This window comes from Aquarana catesbeiana, linkage group LG01 (genome assembly GCF_042186555.1).
Source record: "Aquarana catesbeiana isolate 2022-GZ linkage group LG01, ASM4218655v1, whole genome shotgun sequence".
In the NCBI taxonomy this organism is placed as follows: Eukaryota; Metazoa; Chordata; class Amphibia; order Anura; family Ranidae; genus Aquarana; species Aquarana catesbeiana.
Window position 1 is genome coordinate 108,645,745 of NC_133324.1, and position 20,533 is coordinate 108,666,277.

The window sequence follows — 20,533 nt, forward strand, 5'->3', positions numbered from 1 at the left end:
AGTAGAAACGTCCAGCGTTTCAAACCACTAAGATGGCCACCACATCACCGCCCACAATCTGCATCACACGTCCCAGGATGTAGCAAAGTGTCATTTCTTCAGTGTTGTCATATGAAAAGATAATATAAAATATTTACAAAAATGTGAGGGGTGTGAGATACTGTATTTCCACATTATTTGGGTTGTGGTCCTTTTAGTTCAAGGGACAATTTTAGAACACAGAGGTTCTCACTCATGGTGGTCCAGTCACAGAGGAGCGGACTAATTTCAGTACTCTTTGGAATTGGTAAGTCCTCATTTGAAAACCCAGAATTTGGAGACTCAGCGTGGGAAAGAGCCTCTAAACCCTGATTACATGGACTTTAGTCCCAAAAGGGTTAACCCACCTTCAATGGAGACAGGTCTTATACCAGGACTATGAACTCTTTGCCTTTACAGTTACTGAAGAAAGATATTTGTGTTTACCCATTTTGCTAGACCAATAAAGACTATTTACTTTCACAACGACCTCGGGCTGTCCATATTACAATAGCTACAGCAAAACAATGTATGAAACACCTTATATGAACACAGCAAAACAAGCAGGGGTATTGTATATAAATAGTTTTACTTATAAAACATTTTTAACAATTTGTAAAATAGAAAATATTGTACTCTCAAAAAATTATCATAAAAGTAAAAATACAATGGCAACCTTAAGTTACAGTAAACATTTATATTACATTTTCTTTTTACAATTAAAACATATTTACAACACATGAATAGAAGTCAACCTGGACTTCTGTTACTACAATTGTATTATGTACCAAGCAGCAGCATTATTTCTTCCAATAAAGTGTGTTAAAGGAGTATAAAAAGTATACATTTTATCAGTACCATGAATGATTTTGAATAGTGTCCAGATAGTGTCCTTTATAAATCAATGGCTGTAATCCAACAACATTTTAACCAATTCATAAAAAAAGGCTAACATAAGCACTTGTGTTCCTTATCTGTATGTAATTGTGGCAGCTTTTGTTGTTTATTAGCTCAAACTATCTTAACTCAAAACTTTTTTGATTTTGGAAAGAGTAGCAAGAGATTAGACACCCCCCCCCCCCCCGGCAGATTTGTATTGCTCTGTGTGTGGCCCTGCTAGGGAGATTTATTATCTCTATCTGTGCTGGTCACAGAGACTAATAGTATGGAAACATTGAACATTTAGAATCATCACCAGAACAGTAGTAGAGGGAAAATCTTCCAATGGGGATGCTTTTTCTAGGGAAAGATGCCTAAGGGGATTTTCCTCATAGTGAAGAGATTTCCTTTAACTTTCTGTTATGTTTAGAGAACAGGATGTGAAAGGAAATCTCTCCAATGGGGCACAGATGGCTAAAGCAAAAACAACCGGGGCTTTAATCAGTCCCAATACTATTGAAATAAAAATAGGTTTTGCCTACTTAATAGTACTTGAGTATGATAGATCGCTGTGGGTACCGGGCAATCAGCCCCGGGCTCAACATTTTACTATAACTCCAGCATGCTAGACACCTAAAAAATGTCCCCAACATGGCATACAAGTCTTGGAGTCCTCTTTCTGCTAAGTCATGTCCCTTGACTGTCCATGGCTGGTGCACATAGCTGCACTGACAATTAAAACATATAGAAAGTCTAATAAATTCCGTCCTTATCCAGATTAGAGAAGAACACATTTATTATTGACCTAATTAGTTCTTCTTTAGATATACAATCAGGGTCTAATGAATGCAATGGTACAACAACCATATATCATTCATCTTTTGTCCTTCAAAAATAATTCTAGTTATGCACAGCACATATTATTTACACAGTTTCAGTTCACACTGAAATGCTATGCGGGGAAACCCATGATCCGTGCGTTTCCTGCATCACATTTAAATTGCACTGCCCTTGTGATCTGCAGTGGGTGTCAGTGCAATCTTAACAACACCCCAAATTCAGGTCGCAAACCCAGTGCGCTTGCCAACTCATGGTACAAAACAACCATGCAATCTGGTTGCAAGTGTTCCCAAAATTGCTGCATACACGACTTTGGTGCAGAATGGGCTCAAATTGCACCACACTGAACTGCATGTGAATTGTACAGGAATGCGATGGGGTTCTGTGTGATTCATAGTGTGAACCTAGGCTTAATAAATAAGTCCTAACTTGTTCATTAAAAAATATATATATATTAAATGTAATAGCCACCTGTTAACCCTTCTCTTTCATTGCCTAACCTGCTCTGCAGGGATGAAAGGCACAACCTGCCTGGCTGCATTGGGCAATACACACTGTTCATTGAGAGCTACTTATACATGAGGTCTTGTATGGTCATCCTGTGTTTCCTATGAGAGTCATGCTCTCAGCTGGCCATAGATAATTTTTTTTTTTTTTTGATTAGGGGGTTTATTGGAAAAAAAAACCTGATTCCCTGATCCACACAAGCAAGGTGGATAGAGGAATCCTCCCTGCTGTGCAATTGTATTGTGACAGTGGAGACTCCTCCACTGCCAGAATACACTGATCAATGCTGGAGCTGATTGGCTGCAGCCACTGATCAAATGACAGCTTTCCAACAGTCTCGTTCGAGAGAAGTTGATTGTTAGTTCAACTTCTGTTGAGTAGGAACAGCCATAGATGAATCAAAAATTGGCTACTTCCTGCTGACCTGGCTGAATTTCAATCCATCTATGTCCAGCTTAAGAGAGTTGAAGAGAGTTGATTGGCATTGGTTTAGCTTTGCAATGGATGTCTTACTTACATATGGACAGGTGATGCAATGTGAAGCAGCTCTACAGAGTTATACAGAGTCCGAGGAGTTCTTTGTAATACTGGTGAACACAGGCTTGTGTTATGTGCAGTCAATGTTAGTAGGTATTCTCTTCCCAAAGTATCTGTCATCCTTCTACATTATCTTCTGGCCACGCCAATTGTTTAGAGAATGGAGCTGAGTAACTTACTAGTGAACTGGGCATCTGGATACTGTTATGTTAAAGGAAAACTCCACTTTTGTTAAACAAAAAAAGCGTATTCAATGCTACACAAGTCATTTCCCAATTTTATATTAATAATGACCTTTTCATTTCAAACTGGAGCCACCCTAATTTTCTAAAACTGTAATAAAATTCAATTCAATATGGCAACCTGGATGCGCTCTGTAAGGGTACTTTCACACTGGGGCGGTGCCGGCGTTAGTGTTAAATTGCCGCTAGTTTTAGCGGCGTTATACAACTGTTATAGCGGCGCTTTTCGGCCACTAGCGGGGTGATTTTAACCCCCACTAGCGACCGAAGAAAGGGTTAAAAGCACCTGTGTTGCGGCGATGCCAAAGCCCTTTGCAGGTGTTTCGGCAGCGCTGCCCATTCATTTCAATGGGCAGGGCGTTTTGGGAGCAGTGTATACAACGCTCCCGCACCGCCCCAAAGATTCTGCTTGCAGGACTTTTTTTTTCCCGTGCTGCAAGCGCACCACCCCACTTTGACAGCACTTGAGCTTCACACACTGGGGAGGCATGAGAGGCGCTTTTCAGGCACTTTACAGGCACTATTTTTAGCGCTAAAACGCCTGAAAAGCGCCTCAGTGTGAGTGTACCCTAAACCTTCGGTTTAGGAAAAGCCCCCAGGAATGTAATTTCCTGCTTGTGTGATTGACTCACTCAGTTTCTCAGATGTCTTCACTAAGATGCAGAATGGACGCAGACAATGCAGGAATCAGTCTCCAAAGGGAGACAGAAAAAGTTAGGAATCTGCAACAGTTTGTTAAAATCCTTACAATATTATTTTTTTTTTCAACAAAAGTGGAGTTAGGCCTTGACTTGTGTTCTAAACTACTAATAACGTAATTTTTAGGTGATGAAAGAATGAGGTGAGTTTAGTGACAGGTTTATTTACTGTCCCAACTCTAAATGTCTAAATTAGGGACCATGTCAACAGACTTTTGCTTGTTCAGAACGTCATCTCTACCCATGCAAGTCAATGGGAATGCAAAAGCTTTTCAAAACAGGTTGATGCAGCTTAGAGGCAATTAAATGCAGCTCAGATGGAGGTCAACTGCTTTCAAATGTGAATGATCTCAGCAGCATCTCAAATTGATTTCAAATGCAACTATAATGCACCTAAAAACGGGCTACCTTAACCCATCAACACAAGCCCAAAGCCCGTAGATCCAAGCCCGTATTATTACAGCATATGGTCATTTTGAATGTCTACCTGCAGTGCCAGGTACACAGAAGTTTTAAAGGATGCCTGGTATATTAACCACACCTCTAATGCTTGTAAGTAAAGACTTTCAGCTCTGCATCCAGCGCATGCACAGGAAAGTAGACAGCAAACTGCTACAGAGATTAATGGCTGCACATCGGGATATGGGGGAAGGCCAAGGAAATGAGGTATGTTTGGGCAGTGTTAATATAAAGTTTGCTTTTCCTTTTTTAAGCTTTCTGCTATAGATTAAAATTGAAGCTATCAGGATTGTTGACATTTAACTGCAAATTGCTTGCTAATAACAAAATGATTTTAAAAAATGTAAAAGCATTTTTTTAGTCTGCTCTACAACACTGCAGTCCTGCCACATGTGATAGATTTGCTCTGAATAGGAATGCCCAATGAAATAGTCATGTAGAGAGACTCAGTTACCCTGAGACTATAATGAGTATTGTCCACCCCCTAGTGGTAGTCCAGACTTATAGCAACACAAGCTGCAAGCAGTCTTTGTAATTCTGGAAGTGTAGTTAGCTGAATGCATTTAAATTCAGTTGGGGACCCATCTAAATTTATATCCCCCACCACTGGTCCTGATGGTAAAAGCATTTCCCTGGGGGAAGGCAAGGGTTCGGATAGTAGCGTGGTCTTTGATGGAGGTCCTGAAGGAGACATCTTCTTCTAAGTTAGTGTCACATAAGTTCAATGTGCTGTGACCTGTGGATGTCTTTAGTCCATGAAAGGCTCCACACATTTTTATCCTTGAAGAATCCTCATCCAGGCAGTCCATGGGGTCATCAGACTGTAGCTTGGGTCGCTTGGCTTCAGTGTAGTCATGTCCCATCAGGGCAGCATTGCATTTCTTAGAGATCTCTCGCAATATTTCATCCACTTGATTGCATTCCGGATCACTGCTCTGCTGAAAAAACTCCTCCAGGTTTCTTTTAACTGGTGGTCTTGTCAGGACACCATCAGAGGAGAGCTTGGAAATGCATTTAGACCGGTGACTCATCAGCTTCTGCAAATCACAGAACATAATTGATTTACTACAAGAAATATTCTACTAAGATTAGCCCAACTTCATCCAAAAGGTTTTAATTATCCTAAGGAAAAGAGGAATTTTTAATGTTGGCTGTGACACCCAGGGCTGCTTATAAGGCAGTACAGCCAGCCCTCCTGTGTACTGGGCCCAGGCCTCATCAGTGCAAATGGGGGGCCCCGCTCCTGCCAAGCAGGAGGGCCAGTAATACTGCCTTATTGCTGACACGTGTGACTCTTGTGCAGTGTTGGCAGCTTCTATTTTTCTTTTTTCTTCCTCCTGCTGCACTGCAGGGGGATCAGTTCTAGTATCTACACCCCCTTCCCCCTGCTAGCTGGGACCTATGTGCCCCTTTTCTCTGCAGTGCTGCCATTTTCTCTCCTCTTCTCTCCTGCTGGCAGCTGCTGAGGGCACACAGGCGGGTTTTTTCAGGATGGGGAGCAGGAGGGCTCACCATCCTAAATAAACACACCACCCTGGATGAACACAGTGAGAGATCGGTACTGATCGCTCACTGTGGGGGTGCAGGTATTGCCTTTGTGCCTCTATTCACTTGAATGGGTCTTATTCAACGAGGGTTTAATTTCTGCCATGGCTGCAAAGCCAAGCATTACGGGCGTTGCATTTTAGCAAAAATATTTGATATTTTCGGAAGAGGGAGGCCCTGTTAGGTAGGCTGTACGGGGCCCTGTTATTTTGATCAGCAGCCCTGGTGACACCACTGGGGGTATTTCTCTCAACATTCAATACCTGTGACATCAGCACAAGATAGCAAGGGAATGGGGGTCACCAATATATAAGGTTACCAGAAATATAGATCTTAGCAACTTTTTCTTTCTAATATCATTTGCAATTAATTCCTCTTTACCAAGCAAGTGGCATCCCTACTGGTAAAAGAGGACTATCTTGTTCTCTGGCCCCAGTCAATGAAACAGGGAGTGATGGAAAATTATACAAATGGGGTCACAGCAATTTAAACCTAACCCCTCCCTACTCTATCCAAAACTAAAACAAAATGCCTGGAACTCTGCCTTAACATTTAGGCAATATATTCTAAACTATAGAACAAAAAGAATAAAATATGATGTAAAGGATGAACAGGTTTACTCTCAAGTAATTGTCTACAAGAAATAATACTCGGGCGCCCTCTGCTGGCAGAGCCTCAAATTGCAGGTAATGGTCAAATGCTTACATCAAGTACAGAGGCCAAGTGATTCGCCTGATCTGCAAGTTCTTTGAGCTGAACGTTTTTCTCTTTAAGTGAATCGATCTCCTCTTGTTTCTCATTCAAGGTCACATGCAGCTACAATGGAAAGAAGCAATTAGTGAGCGATGTTATCTGATTGCATGACATATATAGACAGACAGATCTGATCCAGATGGGACATACCTGATTGTTCTGCACCAAGGCATCCCCCAGAGCTTTGTGATTGTGATCTGCCATATCCCTCCAGTACTGCTCTGTGCTGGGGAGGGGCTGCACGTTAATGGGCATGAGCTGGCATGGCTGAGAGTGAACAGCAGGTGCCAGGCACTGGTCAAACACAGACACCTCACAGGGGGGCAGCTGGAAGTCTGCACTGCCCAGTCCAGTCTGCATATGGGAGGACTGATCTGTAAAGAAATTCAAATATTCGGTCATAATGATAGATAGATAGATAGATAGATAGATAGATAGATAGATAGATAGATAGATAGATAGATAGATAGATAGATAGATAGATAGATAGATAGATAGATAGATATTAAACTATATAGATATATGGATTATAGATAGATAGATAGATAGATAGATAGATAGATAGATAGATAGATAGATAGATAGATAGATATTAAACTATATAGATATATGGATTATAGATAGATAGATAGATAGATAGATAGATAGATAGATAGATAGATAGATAGATAGATAGATATTAAACTATATAGATATATGGATGATAGATCGATAGATAGATAGATAGATAGATAGATAGATAGATAGATAGATAGATAGATAGATAGATAGATTTTTCCAAGTGCTGTATATAAAAAGAGGACACATATCTACATATGAAGCATCAAACATCGTTTTCAAAGCATTCAATATTAATATAAGATAAATAGACTGATTAGATGGATAGACGGGTAGATACAAGTGCTGTATAAAAAAAGATACTAATATGAGATAGATAAATAGATAGATAGATAGATAGATAGATAGATAGATAGATAGATAGATAGATAGATAGATAGATAGATAGATTTAAATATCACTTTGGAAATGTATTCATATAAATATATACCGTAGATAGGTCTCATACATAGATGTGTAGAAAAACATAAAGAATAATAATAATAGCCTAATAATTACTTATTTTTATATCTTTTGCCACATTTGTATTTTAAAAAAATCTATTTTGATCCGTAAAGAAAACAAATAGGGAAATGACTCTAATACAATGAAGAAAATACTAGAATACAATGCAGACAATACAGATCTGCTGTCAGTAGATCCATTTCCCGGTAAAGGAAGGTCCTCTATATACTGTATATGGCAACACATCGCACACAGCCTGTTATACAGGACAGGGCACGCTGCGCCTTGTGGTCCCCCAGAGCATGCACTACATACAGATCAGACAGACTCACCTGCGATGAAGTTGTCCACAGCATCCCTGAAGTCCTGCAGGTCGAAGTCGGGTGTCCCTGGCATGCAGTGAGCCTGTAACAGACAAGGACAGGTGAGAAGACAGGTAAAGTGAAGGTAGGTAGTAAGATGATTGTAGGTGACCCCCCAGCCAGCCTCCTACCTGCTGCTCATATCCATAGGGTGGGAAGGGGAAGTGGCATGCTTGCACTGCCATGGCCAGGCTGCAGAGAGCGGTGTGCGGTGTGGATGGAGCTGGGTGCGCTATAATACAGGTGGAGATCCCAACAGCAGCAGCAGCAGGTGTATAGGAGGAAGAACCAGCCTGGGCTGCCCCTATACATCCTATGCCTGCAGATGATTGGAGGCCGTTGGGCCAATCAGCGGCCTTCACAAAGCCACATTCCTCAGAGTTCAGTGACAGATTAACCCAGGCTGCCTGCTGCAGTTTGCAGAGCCTAGGGCCAAACAGAGTGCCTGGTGGAGGGGGGGGGGGGGCATGTACACAATGTGAGATTAGGGAGCCTCCCATTAATTGTACTGATACACAAAGAACTGATCACCAAGAGCCTATTCAGGACAGCCATTGTCCCTCTATTAGCAGGGTTACCTACACTTTACACCTCTGCCCAGCCATCCCAACCATTATAAATAAATAGTTACATTGGGATGATTCAAACTAGTTTATTGTATTAAGTTCTTTGGAGCAGTTATTGGCCCTTGCCCTCTCCAGATGATGGGGCACTACAAGTGTCAGCATGCCTTGCCAGCAGCTTGGGGGGTGATGACTAAATACAGGTGCTAAGATGACACTTATACAGTTATTTGCCTGGAATAATGACATTATGGTGCTGATTTACTAAAGAGGCTGTTTAGTTTGCAAAGTGAATGTTAATGAATAAGGTGAAGAGGTGATGTGAACACTCGGTTATGTGGGAGGAAATAAAGGAAAATCATCAGCACATGATTGGGTATCAACGTTGAAAACAGTTTCACATTTTACTATCCTCCACTTTTCTAATTAAATAGGCTCCTTTTATTTAGAAAATCAATAACGAAGATTTACAAGAGAGACAATCTACCCACAGCTGGCATTGCAGATTTGGATTGATGGTGGAGACATTAGTCACCCACTTGTTCTGATAAATTGGGATGCAGACAGCTCTCTGCATATCCCAGATCCATTTCCAGTTGGATTAAACTTTTTAATAAATAAGCCTATAAAATGGCAAATGTTTCATTGCACCGTGATATGGTCCTGTTATTAGAATCGCTAGCAGTTAATGCTAAAGCTGAACCATACACCATACACAGTGTACAGGCTGATTGTACAATCGCCTTTAGATCTACCAACAACTATGTCATTTAATGTCAAATGCTATTGGAAATAAATTGAATGGATTGTCTAGATTTGTGCTCATATTGCTAGACTTTAATGTAAATTGTAGAATGTACAATGAGATTGAAGGGTCTGTGGCCACCTTAATGTCTGCCATACAGGGTGGGATATACTGAAAGATCGATAATTGATCAATGGCAAATTTGATCATTTTTTTAAATCGGACATCGATCAAACTAGACAAAAATGGCAATGGGTAGTTATGAGCGAAAGAGAGTGACTGTTTCAATCCACCCAATTTGATTGGCTGCGGTGGGAAAAAAAAAGATTATACAGGGGTAATCAATGGAATTTTTGGTGCTCTTAAGCTGGCCATACATGGGTAGAAAATCGTTCGAAAAAGAGTTAGATAAGCCCCATCATTCGACTTTAGAAACGTTAGTGGGCACAATTCGATTCTCGAAATGCAAACTTTTATGCTAAAAGAAAGATCCTTCATGTCTGAATTTTGCTGCGTAATCGAACGATTTTCTATGTATGGCTAACTTAAAATGTAGATTGATCATAAGTTAATCACAAGGGTGTAGAGAAAAAATATTGTTGATCAATCCTTTACCATCAATGTTTTTTCGGCCAAAACCAATCTACTGGTTAATTAAATCAGTCACTGTCTCTCATCGCAGCCATGCCATTTTTGCCTCTCTTGGTCAATGTCCCATGGATTATTTAGTTAAATCCAACACTGATCGTTCAGTTTTATCGTACCCTGTATGGATAAGTATACTTATTCTGTAGATGCATGGTCCTACTACTACTAAACAAGGCCATTGTGCTCCTGTCCTAGATTTTTCCTTTAATTCCAATACCTGATCACATCAGAAGTTTTGGGTAGAGCAGGTGATGGGTTGTCTTCCTTTTAGAAAGAACCTGTCCATATCCCAGTAAGTGACAGTTAGCAATGTGTATAAACTGTCACATATAGTACTGCCCTGTCTAGGAGTGGACTTGGCACAGAGCTTGTAATATAACTGAATTCTCACCCTAATCCAACTCCAAACATACTGGAAGTGGCAGTGCATTATGCAACCCCCATGGCAGGAGTGCCAAGGTCTATATATAGAGAAGGGCAGTGTATACAGTGTACTGGCTACATGTTGGGAGAGGGCAGAAGTTAATGGCAATGATTGCAAAACCCACACAACAGCTGCCAAGCCTATTTCGGGCCAGTCATTGTGCTTGGAGCAGATCACTGGCACTCGCTAACATTGCCAGTTTTATATATACTATACACACAATCAACGTTTACACTAACATGGGGCAGGGCAAGCTGTGTGTTTGCTGTGCATTGGATGACAGATCACATTTTCGCTTAAAAGGAACTTGTCCTGAAACAAGGTGCCTGTGTGAAAAGCCTCAGACAGAAGCTGCTCTTTCCTGTCTTCCAGGCACTATAACTGGTGTCAAGTCCTCAGAATCTTTAGTCAGAATATGACAGTTTCTATCGAAGACTTTATATGGGTATCCTGCTTTAAGAGTGATTATTATTTAGAAAATGTTTGATTAATCGTTTTTAATGGGCTAATAAGTAAAAGGACCGCCGTTGTTTTAAAGGGCTATGAATTAAAGAATCACTGCAGAGAAAAAGGTGAAAATTGGGAATAAAATATGTATATTAAAGCACCAAGTCCTGTCCTGAAATAACTGACATTTATAAAACTTGGATTATCATGGCACCAAAATGACAGTTGGTGGATTGTTCTATCAATGGGGTCGGTATGGGATGTGATCAGCTGTGTGTTGGAAAATATTTCTTTGCACTAAACCACTAAACTGTCCTCATTTTAAGTCTATTCTACTCCGATAATACATGGGACCTTACAAGGTTGTTACATGTCATTGAAATGTATTTACATAAAGCAGCCTATAAAACCTGTGATCAGAATGGGTTTCATCGTATAGGAAAATGCTCATTATGTGTATGACCCTAAAGAACCTGGATTTCTGGACTGACCACTGTACAACTGTCAGGTCTGCTTTACTAAAACTGGAGAGTGCAAAATCTGGTGCAGCTGTGCATGGTAGCCTTTAACAGCTTTTAACTTCAGCTTGCTCTATTAAGCCTTGACAATAAAACCTGGAAGGTGATTGGTTAATATGTAGAGCTGCACCTGACTTTGCACTCTCCAGTGTTAGTAGATCTTGCCCTGTACAATGTCTAATTGGTTGCTGTTGGCTAGTTCTCCCTTCCCTTGTCTGATGGGTGGGAATTCATTATGGTAAATAGGATTAGGGCAATGCAGTTATTACACTTGTCTGACCAGGCAATAACGAATAATAGTTTCTGTGGTAACTGTTTCCACAACACATCCACATAGATTGCCTTGGATATAGAATACTGTGCTTCACACCTGTGTGCACTTGTATCATATATTGCAGCCTTTACAGCCCATTGCACTATACACAGAGTAATTGAACATGCATTTCAGTTGTCATTGATACAATGCCAAGAATGCCTGGGTATACCTAATTATTATGGGTTACAATATCATGCACATTGCTCTAGACTAATAGGGGCTGATTTAGGAAAGCTGGATCTAGTATGGGGATGTTGCACATAGCAGCAGTAAAGTTGTATCTTTTAGACCTCATACACACTATTAGATTTTCTGCAGATTTTTATCTTCAGATTTACCAAAACCATGAAGTGCAAGGGCCTGTCTGATTGCATACAAATTGGAACTCCTAAGGTTTGACCTCATATTATATGGTTTTGGAAAATCTGAAGACAAAAATCTGCAGAAAATCTAATAGTGTGTATGGGGTCTTAGTCTCTGGAGATAACAGGTAACAGGGAATCAGAATGGTTGTTGTAAGCAACAGCCCTGGTTTTTGTATGTCTCTCCCTGGCAACATAAAGATGTTGTCCATAGCAATCAATCAGGCTGTATATTTTAGTTTCTGGGAAAGGAAAACAATGGCTTCTGTAAGGTAGAGCCCTCGTTTCCCTGTAGCAGTCTTTCCCTTGGTTTCCATATATTAGATGTGAATTTTTGCTGATGTTGGTGACAGTTCAATTTTTCATATTTTCCACCACATTAGGGGCATATTTATAAACCAGTGAATGTGACTTTTATCAAATACAGTATTCATTGGGGGTGAATCAATCACTGTCATTTAAAACATATGCACCAGGAAGGTTTGGTGAATGTCAGACTCTCTGCTTTATATATTCACCAGTTTCCAATACAGTTTTGTGTCATTGACAAAATTACATTACCAATCGACTAGATAGAGTATATGGCTGCCAATAAGAATATTGTCTGCCTGTATTTATTATGATAGGTTAATAAATCTGGACTGCTTGCTATGGGTCACTACACTTTGCACATTGCCTTATTGACAAAATATTTATCACATTTAAAGTGTACCTGTCACCCATAGAATGCAAAGAGCAATTTTGCTGAAATTTAAGATAAAGTTGCTTAATTCTCCATAGACCAATGACATCATTTATATTAGGATGACTATGCCTGTATCCAAGTAAGGGAATATGCACTGCCTGCTGTGGATCACTGCATTTTGCACATTGCCTTTCACAAAATATAGTAAAAGTAAAATATAGAAATAAACTCATATAAAGCAATGCAATGAGCACAAACATATTTTTATATATTTGCACATGTCTTTACTCTACCTGATTCATTAAGCTGGATGCACATGGGTGATTTTTGCAACCATACTACTAAAATCACCTGACAGAGGTAACAATGGAGTGTAGGAACAATTTGCTCACATATGTGCAGCAGGAGAATGTGCGCAATATTGTGCAGAAAATGCATGTGCTTCTTGTAGATTTGCTGCAGTGACAATCATTTTTAATGGCACTCCCAACTCACCCTGCATTAGGTATGCCTAAGGGCCCATTTACACAAGCAGAAAAAACACTGGGGTTGATTTTCTAAAACTGGAGAGTGCAAAATCTGGTGCAGCTCTGCACAGAAACCAAATAGCTTCCATTTTTTTTTTTTTTTGGTCAAAGATTAAATGAACAAACTGAAGTAGAAGCTGATTGGCTACCATGCATAGCTGCACCACATTTTGCACTCTCCAGTTTTAGTAAATCAACCCCAATGTGTCTAGATGTGCACAGTGTATAATTTTGTACACCTATAAACACTATAGTAATCAATGAGCCTATAGACATAGCTGCGCCTAGCTGCAAAATCTGCGCTGCATTTAGCCGCACAAAAAAGTAGAACACGGCTGCATTTAGGGCCACTCAAATCTGCAGATTTTTACACGCGTACGCACAAAAATGCGTATAAACGTGCATGAAAATATATATGTATGCATTGGTAGTCATTCATTGCAATGAAAAAAGACATGTATGAGTCTTTTACCCTGGATCTTCTGCTAGTTCTGCCAGCAAGAACCTACTTTCCATGAAGACAATACGCATATGCCCATGTGAATGAGCCCTAAAATGCATGGAAACTAAGCACCATGGGGGGATTTATCAAAACTGGAGAAGACAGAATCTGGATCAGCTGTGCATTGCAACCAATCAGCTTCTATCTTCAGTTTCATATTTGTGCTGTCAACCTCTACTACATGCAACTATGTGTATAGCATTTTTTTAGTGATTGCAGTAGCACAGTTGGCCTGAGGCTGGCCATACATTATACAACTTTCTTACAATTTTCTGTAAAGTTTTCCTTAGATTTACCTTCACCTATGTAGTGCAATGGCCTGCCTAATTGGATACAATTGAAGGTGGGTGTTGTTTAGTTTTGACTACATATTATGTGTTTTTTGGTAAATCCAAAGGAAAATTATACAAGACAATTAAACATCTATGGCCAGCCTTATATATACAAACAACATCACTTTTGCACAATTATGACATTTTCCACATGGCACATAGGGCAGAAATGTACCACATTAACAAACAAAAATAATGGTATCAGGTCATTACTCTAAACCCCACTATTTACACAGTTTAGTCAACTTCAAAGGCTTATTTAAAGTTGATGAGAGGTGTTAATTGTGCTGACCTATCAGACACTTCAATGAACAAGGCTTGTGTCCAGTCATTGGATACATCAAAGTCAGGTTCTCTTTGAAGTTCATTGTGTTACCTGCTGCTCGAGCGCGCCCCTAGTGGTGTCCTGTTGTATGACAGCGTTACAATCAGCCAGGTCCTGCCAGTCAATGGTGGAGAGAGCTGCAGGGCAAAGAGAAGGAGGGCAAGTTACAAACTTGAGCAGCTGATACTTCAGATTTAGGACACTATTGCAGTGGCATCTCTATTGCCGTATAAAATAATATGCATTTACCTGCATCTACTGCGCTGGGAGACTGATCCACATAGATAGTCACAGGACCAGAGGGCTCAGCAAAAATCCGCTTTGCCACCTGTGCACAGGGAGTGACAGTTATCAGTTAATGGATCTGAATGATGCAGAAGGATAATAATGATCATAAATACAGGATTATCATCCTACCTTCCTCTCTGGCTTTTTATTCAGCCGGTTGGATAGATCCAGCACCCTGTTAGGACACAGCCTGTCAAACGCCTTCCTTTTGTTCTGCATGCTTGCAGGAAGATTGCAGGAAGATTGCAGGAAGATTGCAGGGATATTGAAGGAATATTGCAGGAATTTTGCAGGAAGATTGCAGAAATATTGCAGGAAGATTGCAGGGATAATGCAGGAATTTTGCAGGAAGATTGCAGGGATAATGCAGGAATTTTGCAGGAAGATTGCAGGGATAATGCAGGAATTTTGCAGGAAGATTGCAGGAATATTGCAGAGAGAGTGATATGTTGGAGCTGAGCTATACAGGAGCTGAGCTGGGATTATGGAGCAAACTGTCAGAAAACAATGCACCGACTTCAGTTATAAGGATAAATAGGAACTTGTGACAGGCAGGCAGCTCTGCTCCAATCACAGGCGGCGGTTGGTGCCGGTCTCCAGGGGAAAGCGTCCCTAGCAGCGGCAGGCAGGACAGAGAAGAGGAGCCCGCCAGTGCCCGGGCTGGAGAGCGCACATACTATCATAGGGGCCACCAGTGAAAGCGGACACAATGGGAGACTGCTTACATCTCATTACAGGTGTTAGGGATTACCAGTGACACCAGATTACAACCCCCCCCAGAGGGCAACTTTACACTCCTAGATAAACATCACTAACTGTACATTCAGGATTTGTTGTGTCATCTTTTGTCATTTGATGGCTGCTGATAAGAGGACATTGAGCGGCAAGGATGGAGAATGAAGCGCTCATTGCAGCACCTACCGATCTACCTACCTGAACAAGTCACTGGATGACAGGGGGGTTATAGGGCTCTATAAGAGGGGGTGACATTGCTTCATTTCATTAAATAGAAAAGTGCAATTAGGATAAAAAGCAAAAAGTGTCTCAATGTTGCAAAGAAAATAATGGTAATAATAATAAATATGTATGTGTCTTCTATCTAAAACAATCTTCTTGAGTATGTATCCAACTCAAAATACATAAGTCTTCTACTTAAATAGAACTAAATAAAGTGCATCAGAATCCATTAAATAAACTCATAGAAGTGCAAATTTATTTAACTCACACCTATGAACACTCAGACCCTTACAGCAGGATTACATGGTTAGAAAATCGACCGATCGCTTGTCCACCAACCAACGAAACAACAATCTTCTTGAGTATGTATCCAACTCAAGATACATAATCCTTCTACTTAAAGAGAACTAAATAAAGTACATCAGAATTTATAAAATAAACTTATAGAAGTGTAAATTTGTTTAACTCACACCTTTGATCACTCAGACCTTTACAGCAGGAATACATGGTTAGAAAATCAACCGATCGCTCAACCGCCGACCAACGAAACATCGTTCGTTGGTCCAAATCGTCGCCAACATTAACCAATCAAAAAAAATCTTTAAAAGGGCAATCAATTCCATACGTAGTATTGACGTCTCATGTACAAGTGGGGTTGTCTACTAGTTCAGCTCATGCATGATAATGTTCAAGAGATGTTTTATGGACGACCTTCACACCAAGGAATAGAATATCGTTCGTTCGCCAATGATACGACACAATTTTTCCATTTTTTCAATCGGTCTTTTTCGTTTACAATATCGATTGAGCACCCCAGACCCTAGCATAAAACGTTGTAGGGTTTGTAGTATACCATGATTAAGGGTAGGGGACCTGCTTCTCAATATGCATTTCATTCACAATAGGGAATCCCAGAACCTATGGGATAAAACATTGTAGTGTTTGTAGTATACCATGATTAAAGGTAGGTAACCCTGCTTCTCAATGCACATATAATTCACAATGGAACACCCCAGACCATAGAATAAAATGTTGTAAGGTTTGTAGTATACCAAGGGTAGGTGGCCTTGCTTCTCAATATGCATTTAATTCACAATGGGGCACCCCAGACTTTATAGAATAAGATGTTGTAGGGTTTGTAGTATACCATGATTGAAGGTAGGTGACCCTGTTTCTCAATATGCATTTCATTTACAATGAGGCACCCCAGACTCTAGAAAAAAATGTTGTAGGGTTTGCAGTATACCAAAAAAAGCTAAACACAGATCTGACACCTACAATGTCTAATTGTAGGTGTCATATCAGTGCTTTGGATTTTTGGTGCACTAGCATTATTGGAGACACCTCCCCAGGATTAGTGGGTATACATACCAATAATAGCTATTCCCTGGTCACCATTGGAATTTTTAGGGTTTGCAGTATACCATGATAAAAGGTGGGAGACCTTGATTCTCAATACACTTTTAAAATGTTGTAGTGTTTGTAATATACCATGATAAAAGGTGGGAGGCGTTGTTTTTAAAATGCCTGTGTAACTCACACTGGAATGAAACCATCCTAATTAGATCAGATCTTAAAATGTTTTAACTGTAATGATAACATAATGCTGTAAATATAATTATAATATAATATTTGATGTCAGGTGATAAGAGGACATTGAGCGGCAAGGAGGGATAATGGGGCATTCATTGTAGCCCCTACAGATGTACCTAGCTGCAGAAGTCGCTGTGTGCTTTATGAATAAGACAGTAATTAAAATGTTCATAAAGTAAATGATGTTCAAAAGCAGAATGTACTTATATTCATTTGATTAGTAAAACAAATTATACATTGTAAAGTACAGTTATACACAGACACCAAGTAGTTAAAGCTGAACTCCAAGTGAACATCCAATTAGAGAAGAGCTTGTATTCACTGAAAAAAATACAAGGGGTTTTTGTGAATGGCGGCAGTGCCGAGCGAGTGACTTCCTGTGGTCAGTGTACAGTGGGGAAAACCGCTTAGTACAGGACCTGGAAGATCATGGCTGTCAGCAGGGCTGGTGCAAGGATTTTTGACACCCTAGGCGAAACCTTATTTTGCCACCCCACCCCCCCTCCACCCCTGACTCCATCCCCTTTTCCCTGCCCATGTATACCCCACCTTTTTAATGAAGCGCCTATCAAATGCAGCTCACCAGCGCCCATCAAATGCAGCCTCACCAGCGCCCATCAATGCAGCCTCACCAGCGCCCATCAATGCAGCCTGCCAGCGCCCATCAATGCAGCCTCACCAGAGCCCATCAATGCAGCCACACCAGCGCCCATCAATGCAGCCTACCAGCGCCCATAAAAAGCAGCCTACCAGCGCCCATAAAAAGCAGCCTACCAGCGCCATCAATGAATGTTTGCTTGCTTCCATTCATTCAGGAGTCGGGACACAGACTCAGTCCTCCATTGCTGCTGTGCCTCTGACACTATGTGCAAACTGAGCGGTGGCTGCCTGCTGATGCTGAGACATCACGCTGTCTGTTTGACATCTACAGTGGCAGGGAGGGAACTTGGCTGTACAGAGGATGGAGTGTCTGTATGAACACTTTGGTCTCAGTCCATCTAGGCACATAGTGCTTCCCCCAAACTAGTGTACCTGTTTGGTACTTGAATCTTTACGCTGCACTGACATTTGTTGTGTGGAGGCTTGACAGGGGGTTCCGGTATAGAGGTGAGCAGAGAGGGGAGGTGTGGGATACAGAGGTGAGCAGAGGCGTTTGGGGTGTAGATGTGAGCAGAGAGGAGGGTGTGGAGGTGAGCAGAAAGGGGCTTTGGGGTGTGGAGGTGAACAGAGAGCGGGTTTGGGGTACAGAGGTGAGCACCCCAAAGTAGGCCAGTCCATTCATTTCAATGGGCTTCTCTACCCGCAGAAACACAGGGAAAGAAGTCCTCTTTTTTTTAATCACACTGCACCGAAAACACACTACATTTGCCAATGTGTGGGGGTACCATTAAGAATTAATTACATGCCTGTAGATCTGCTAAGAAGCTGTGTGTTTATCTGTGTGTCGGGAACATGTGCGATTTTGATATGCAGTAATGTGAACCAAGCCATAAACTGGGGAGCCTCAAGACTGAAAAAACTTTTCAAGGTTGCCCTGACTGGAATAAGGTTGAGAAGCACTGGCTTAGACCATATGGTAACAAAACCCCATAAATAACTCTCACTGATTTAGGTAAAACAGTCTTGATGTAGAAGCTGCCGTCGTGTTTCAAGTGTCACTCTTCATCAGGGAAATAAATTAACTCATAGAGAGATTAGTGTTTGCAAGCCTACAGACGAGGTTAATATGTGTTATATGAATTCCCCTGATAGTATCTTACTGTCCCCTGACTAGTCATATTCTGCCTGTTATCAGAAATACACATAGAAATCAAACAATGCTACATAAATCTATAAAGTGCTGGAGCTGCTCAGCAGACCACTGTACAGGTCTGTCTTATTTTCTGGTCGGCGAGTAGTCCACCACCTACATTTCTCTCTCTCTCTCTCTCTCTCTCTCTCTCTCTCTCTCTCTCTCTCTCTCTCTATATATATGCCGCTGTTTTCACCATGATGAAAAGGATATGAACAAAATCATTTTAGCGCAGTAATCCTTAGTTAATGCACACAAACTATTTTAGGCATTTTTATGCTTATCGTAAAACTCCTCCTTTCGCGCCTGGGGAGCCGCACTGGAAATACATTGGAAGTGCATGTGTGGGTAAACACTAACACAAAAAAACATTACAAGAGTATGGCCACGTACAATCAAAAGGTACATATCCAGTGTGCATGGACCTTTAAGCTGTATGTATATTCTTTTTTTTTATTAGTTTTGGATAGTGTTGAGAAGGTCAGACCCCCTATTAGATTTTTATTGCTGTTTGTTTACCATCTGAGTAAATTCACCCTCTTCATATGTCCTGGTGACCATAATCACTGAGGCAGAAAGTGATGGGATACCCAAAAATTTGGAGTTGCACTTGCCACCAGAGCAAGAGGCAAGGGAGAATATTTCCATGGAGACACCTGGTACAGTGACAACTGTCTTAGTGGCAAATTCTTTTTACTTTCTGTTGCAGCTCTAGGACAGGAATTGAAGGGAAATCCCCTTAACAGGATACAGATAGCACATTTTAAACTATTAGGGGTTTCCTACTGCATCCAAAACTAAAACAAAGGGTTTTGGCTGTACATAGAGAGTAAGGTTGAGTTCACATACACGTTCGGTGCGAATTGAAGCTCCGGTTTCACTGCGAAGAGAAAAATCAGTTGTTCAGCAGTTCCTCTGCGTTTTAGCTGTGAATCAGATGTGTGCCCATAGAAGATAATGTGCTTGAAATTTGCACCTCAATGACCAGAAAACACACGTTTTTTGGGCAATGCGCAGTGCGAATGCAACACACATATGTGAACCAGCCTCATTCAAATGAACTTATTTTAAAATGTCCTGTGAATTGGATGCGGTGTAAGAGGCATCTAATTTACATAGGTGTGAACCAGGCCTAAGTAATCCCTATCGTCTACCCAGCAGTCCCGAAATCCAACATTTTCCTTTCTCCACTCCTAGAAGACAGCTTCTTCACAAATCCTTCACAAAAAGTCTCCCAGTCTGGCTGCACATGTATGCCACGACTGGTCCAGGTAAGGTGCAAGTCACCCCAACATTTCATATTTCTGAAGAGCCGGAGAGGAGAGAAGAGATCGGAAGAGACGACAGAGCTGCCTTAATAAATTACTTTGAAAACATATGTAATGTGTTTTATTTTTAACACCTTTTTTAGGTGAATGGGTAGCGGTACAATGTACCACATACTCATTCACATAAGGATCTGGGGGCCCCCTTGTTAAAGGGGGCTTCCAGATTCCTATAAGCCCCCTACCTGCAGACCCTGACAACCAGCGGCCAGGGTTGTCGGGAAGAGGCCCTTGTCCTCATCAACATGGGGACAAGGTGCTTTGGGGCCCCCTCTGCTCCAA

The 20,533-nt window shown here is 41.0% G+C and overlaps 1 protein-coding gene across 1 annotated transcript; it reads right to left on the reverse strand.

Moving 5' to 3' along the window:
- Nucleotides 1-1,122: 1,122 nt before the first annotated feature.
- Nucleotides 1,123-15,077, reverse strand: MCIDAS (multiciliate differentiation and DNA synthesis associated cell cycle protein). The gene is made up of 7 exons (XM_073595215.1): nt 14,714-15,077; nt 14,546-14,624; nt 14,348-14,433; nt 7,873-7,945; nt 6,629-6,852; nt 6,431-6,541; nt 1,123-5,217 (listed from the first exon to the last, which is right to left on the reverse strand). Exons 1-7 carry the CDS (start codon nt 14,801-14,803, stop codon nt 4,750-4,752), a joined length of 1,131 nt encoding a protein of 376 aa, XP_073451316.1. The 5' UTR covers nt 14,804-15,077; the 3' UTR covers nt 1,123-4,749.
- Nucleotides 15,078-20,533: the final 5,456 nt, after the last annotated feature.

Excerpts from the sequence above, each read along its gene's own strand:
- MCIDAS (XM_073595215.1), bottom strand. The coding sequence starts at position 14,803 with ATGCAGAACAAAAGGAAGGCGTTTGACAGGCTGTGTCCTAACAGGGTG. Across the intron at positions 14,625-14,713 it reads ATAAAAAGCCAGAGAGGAAG|GTGGCAAAGCGGATTTTTGC; the intron begins GTAGGATGATAA and ends CCCTGTGCACAG. Across the intron at positions 6,853-7,872 it reads TGTGGACAACTTCATCGCAG|ATCAGTCCTCCCATATGCAG; the intron begins GTGAGTCTGTCT and ends ATTTCTTTACAG.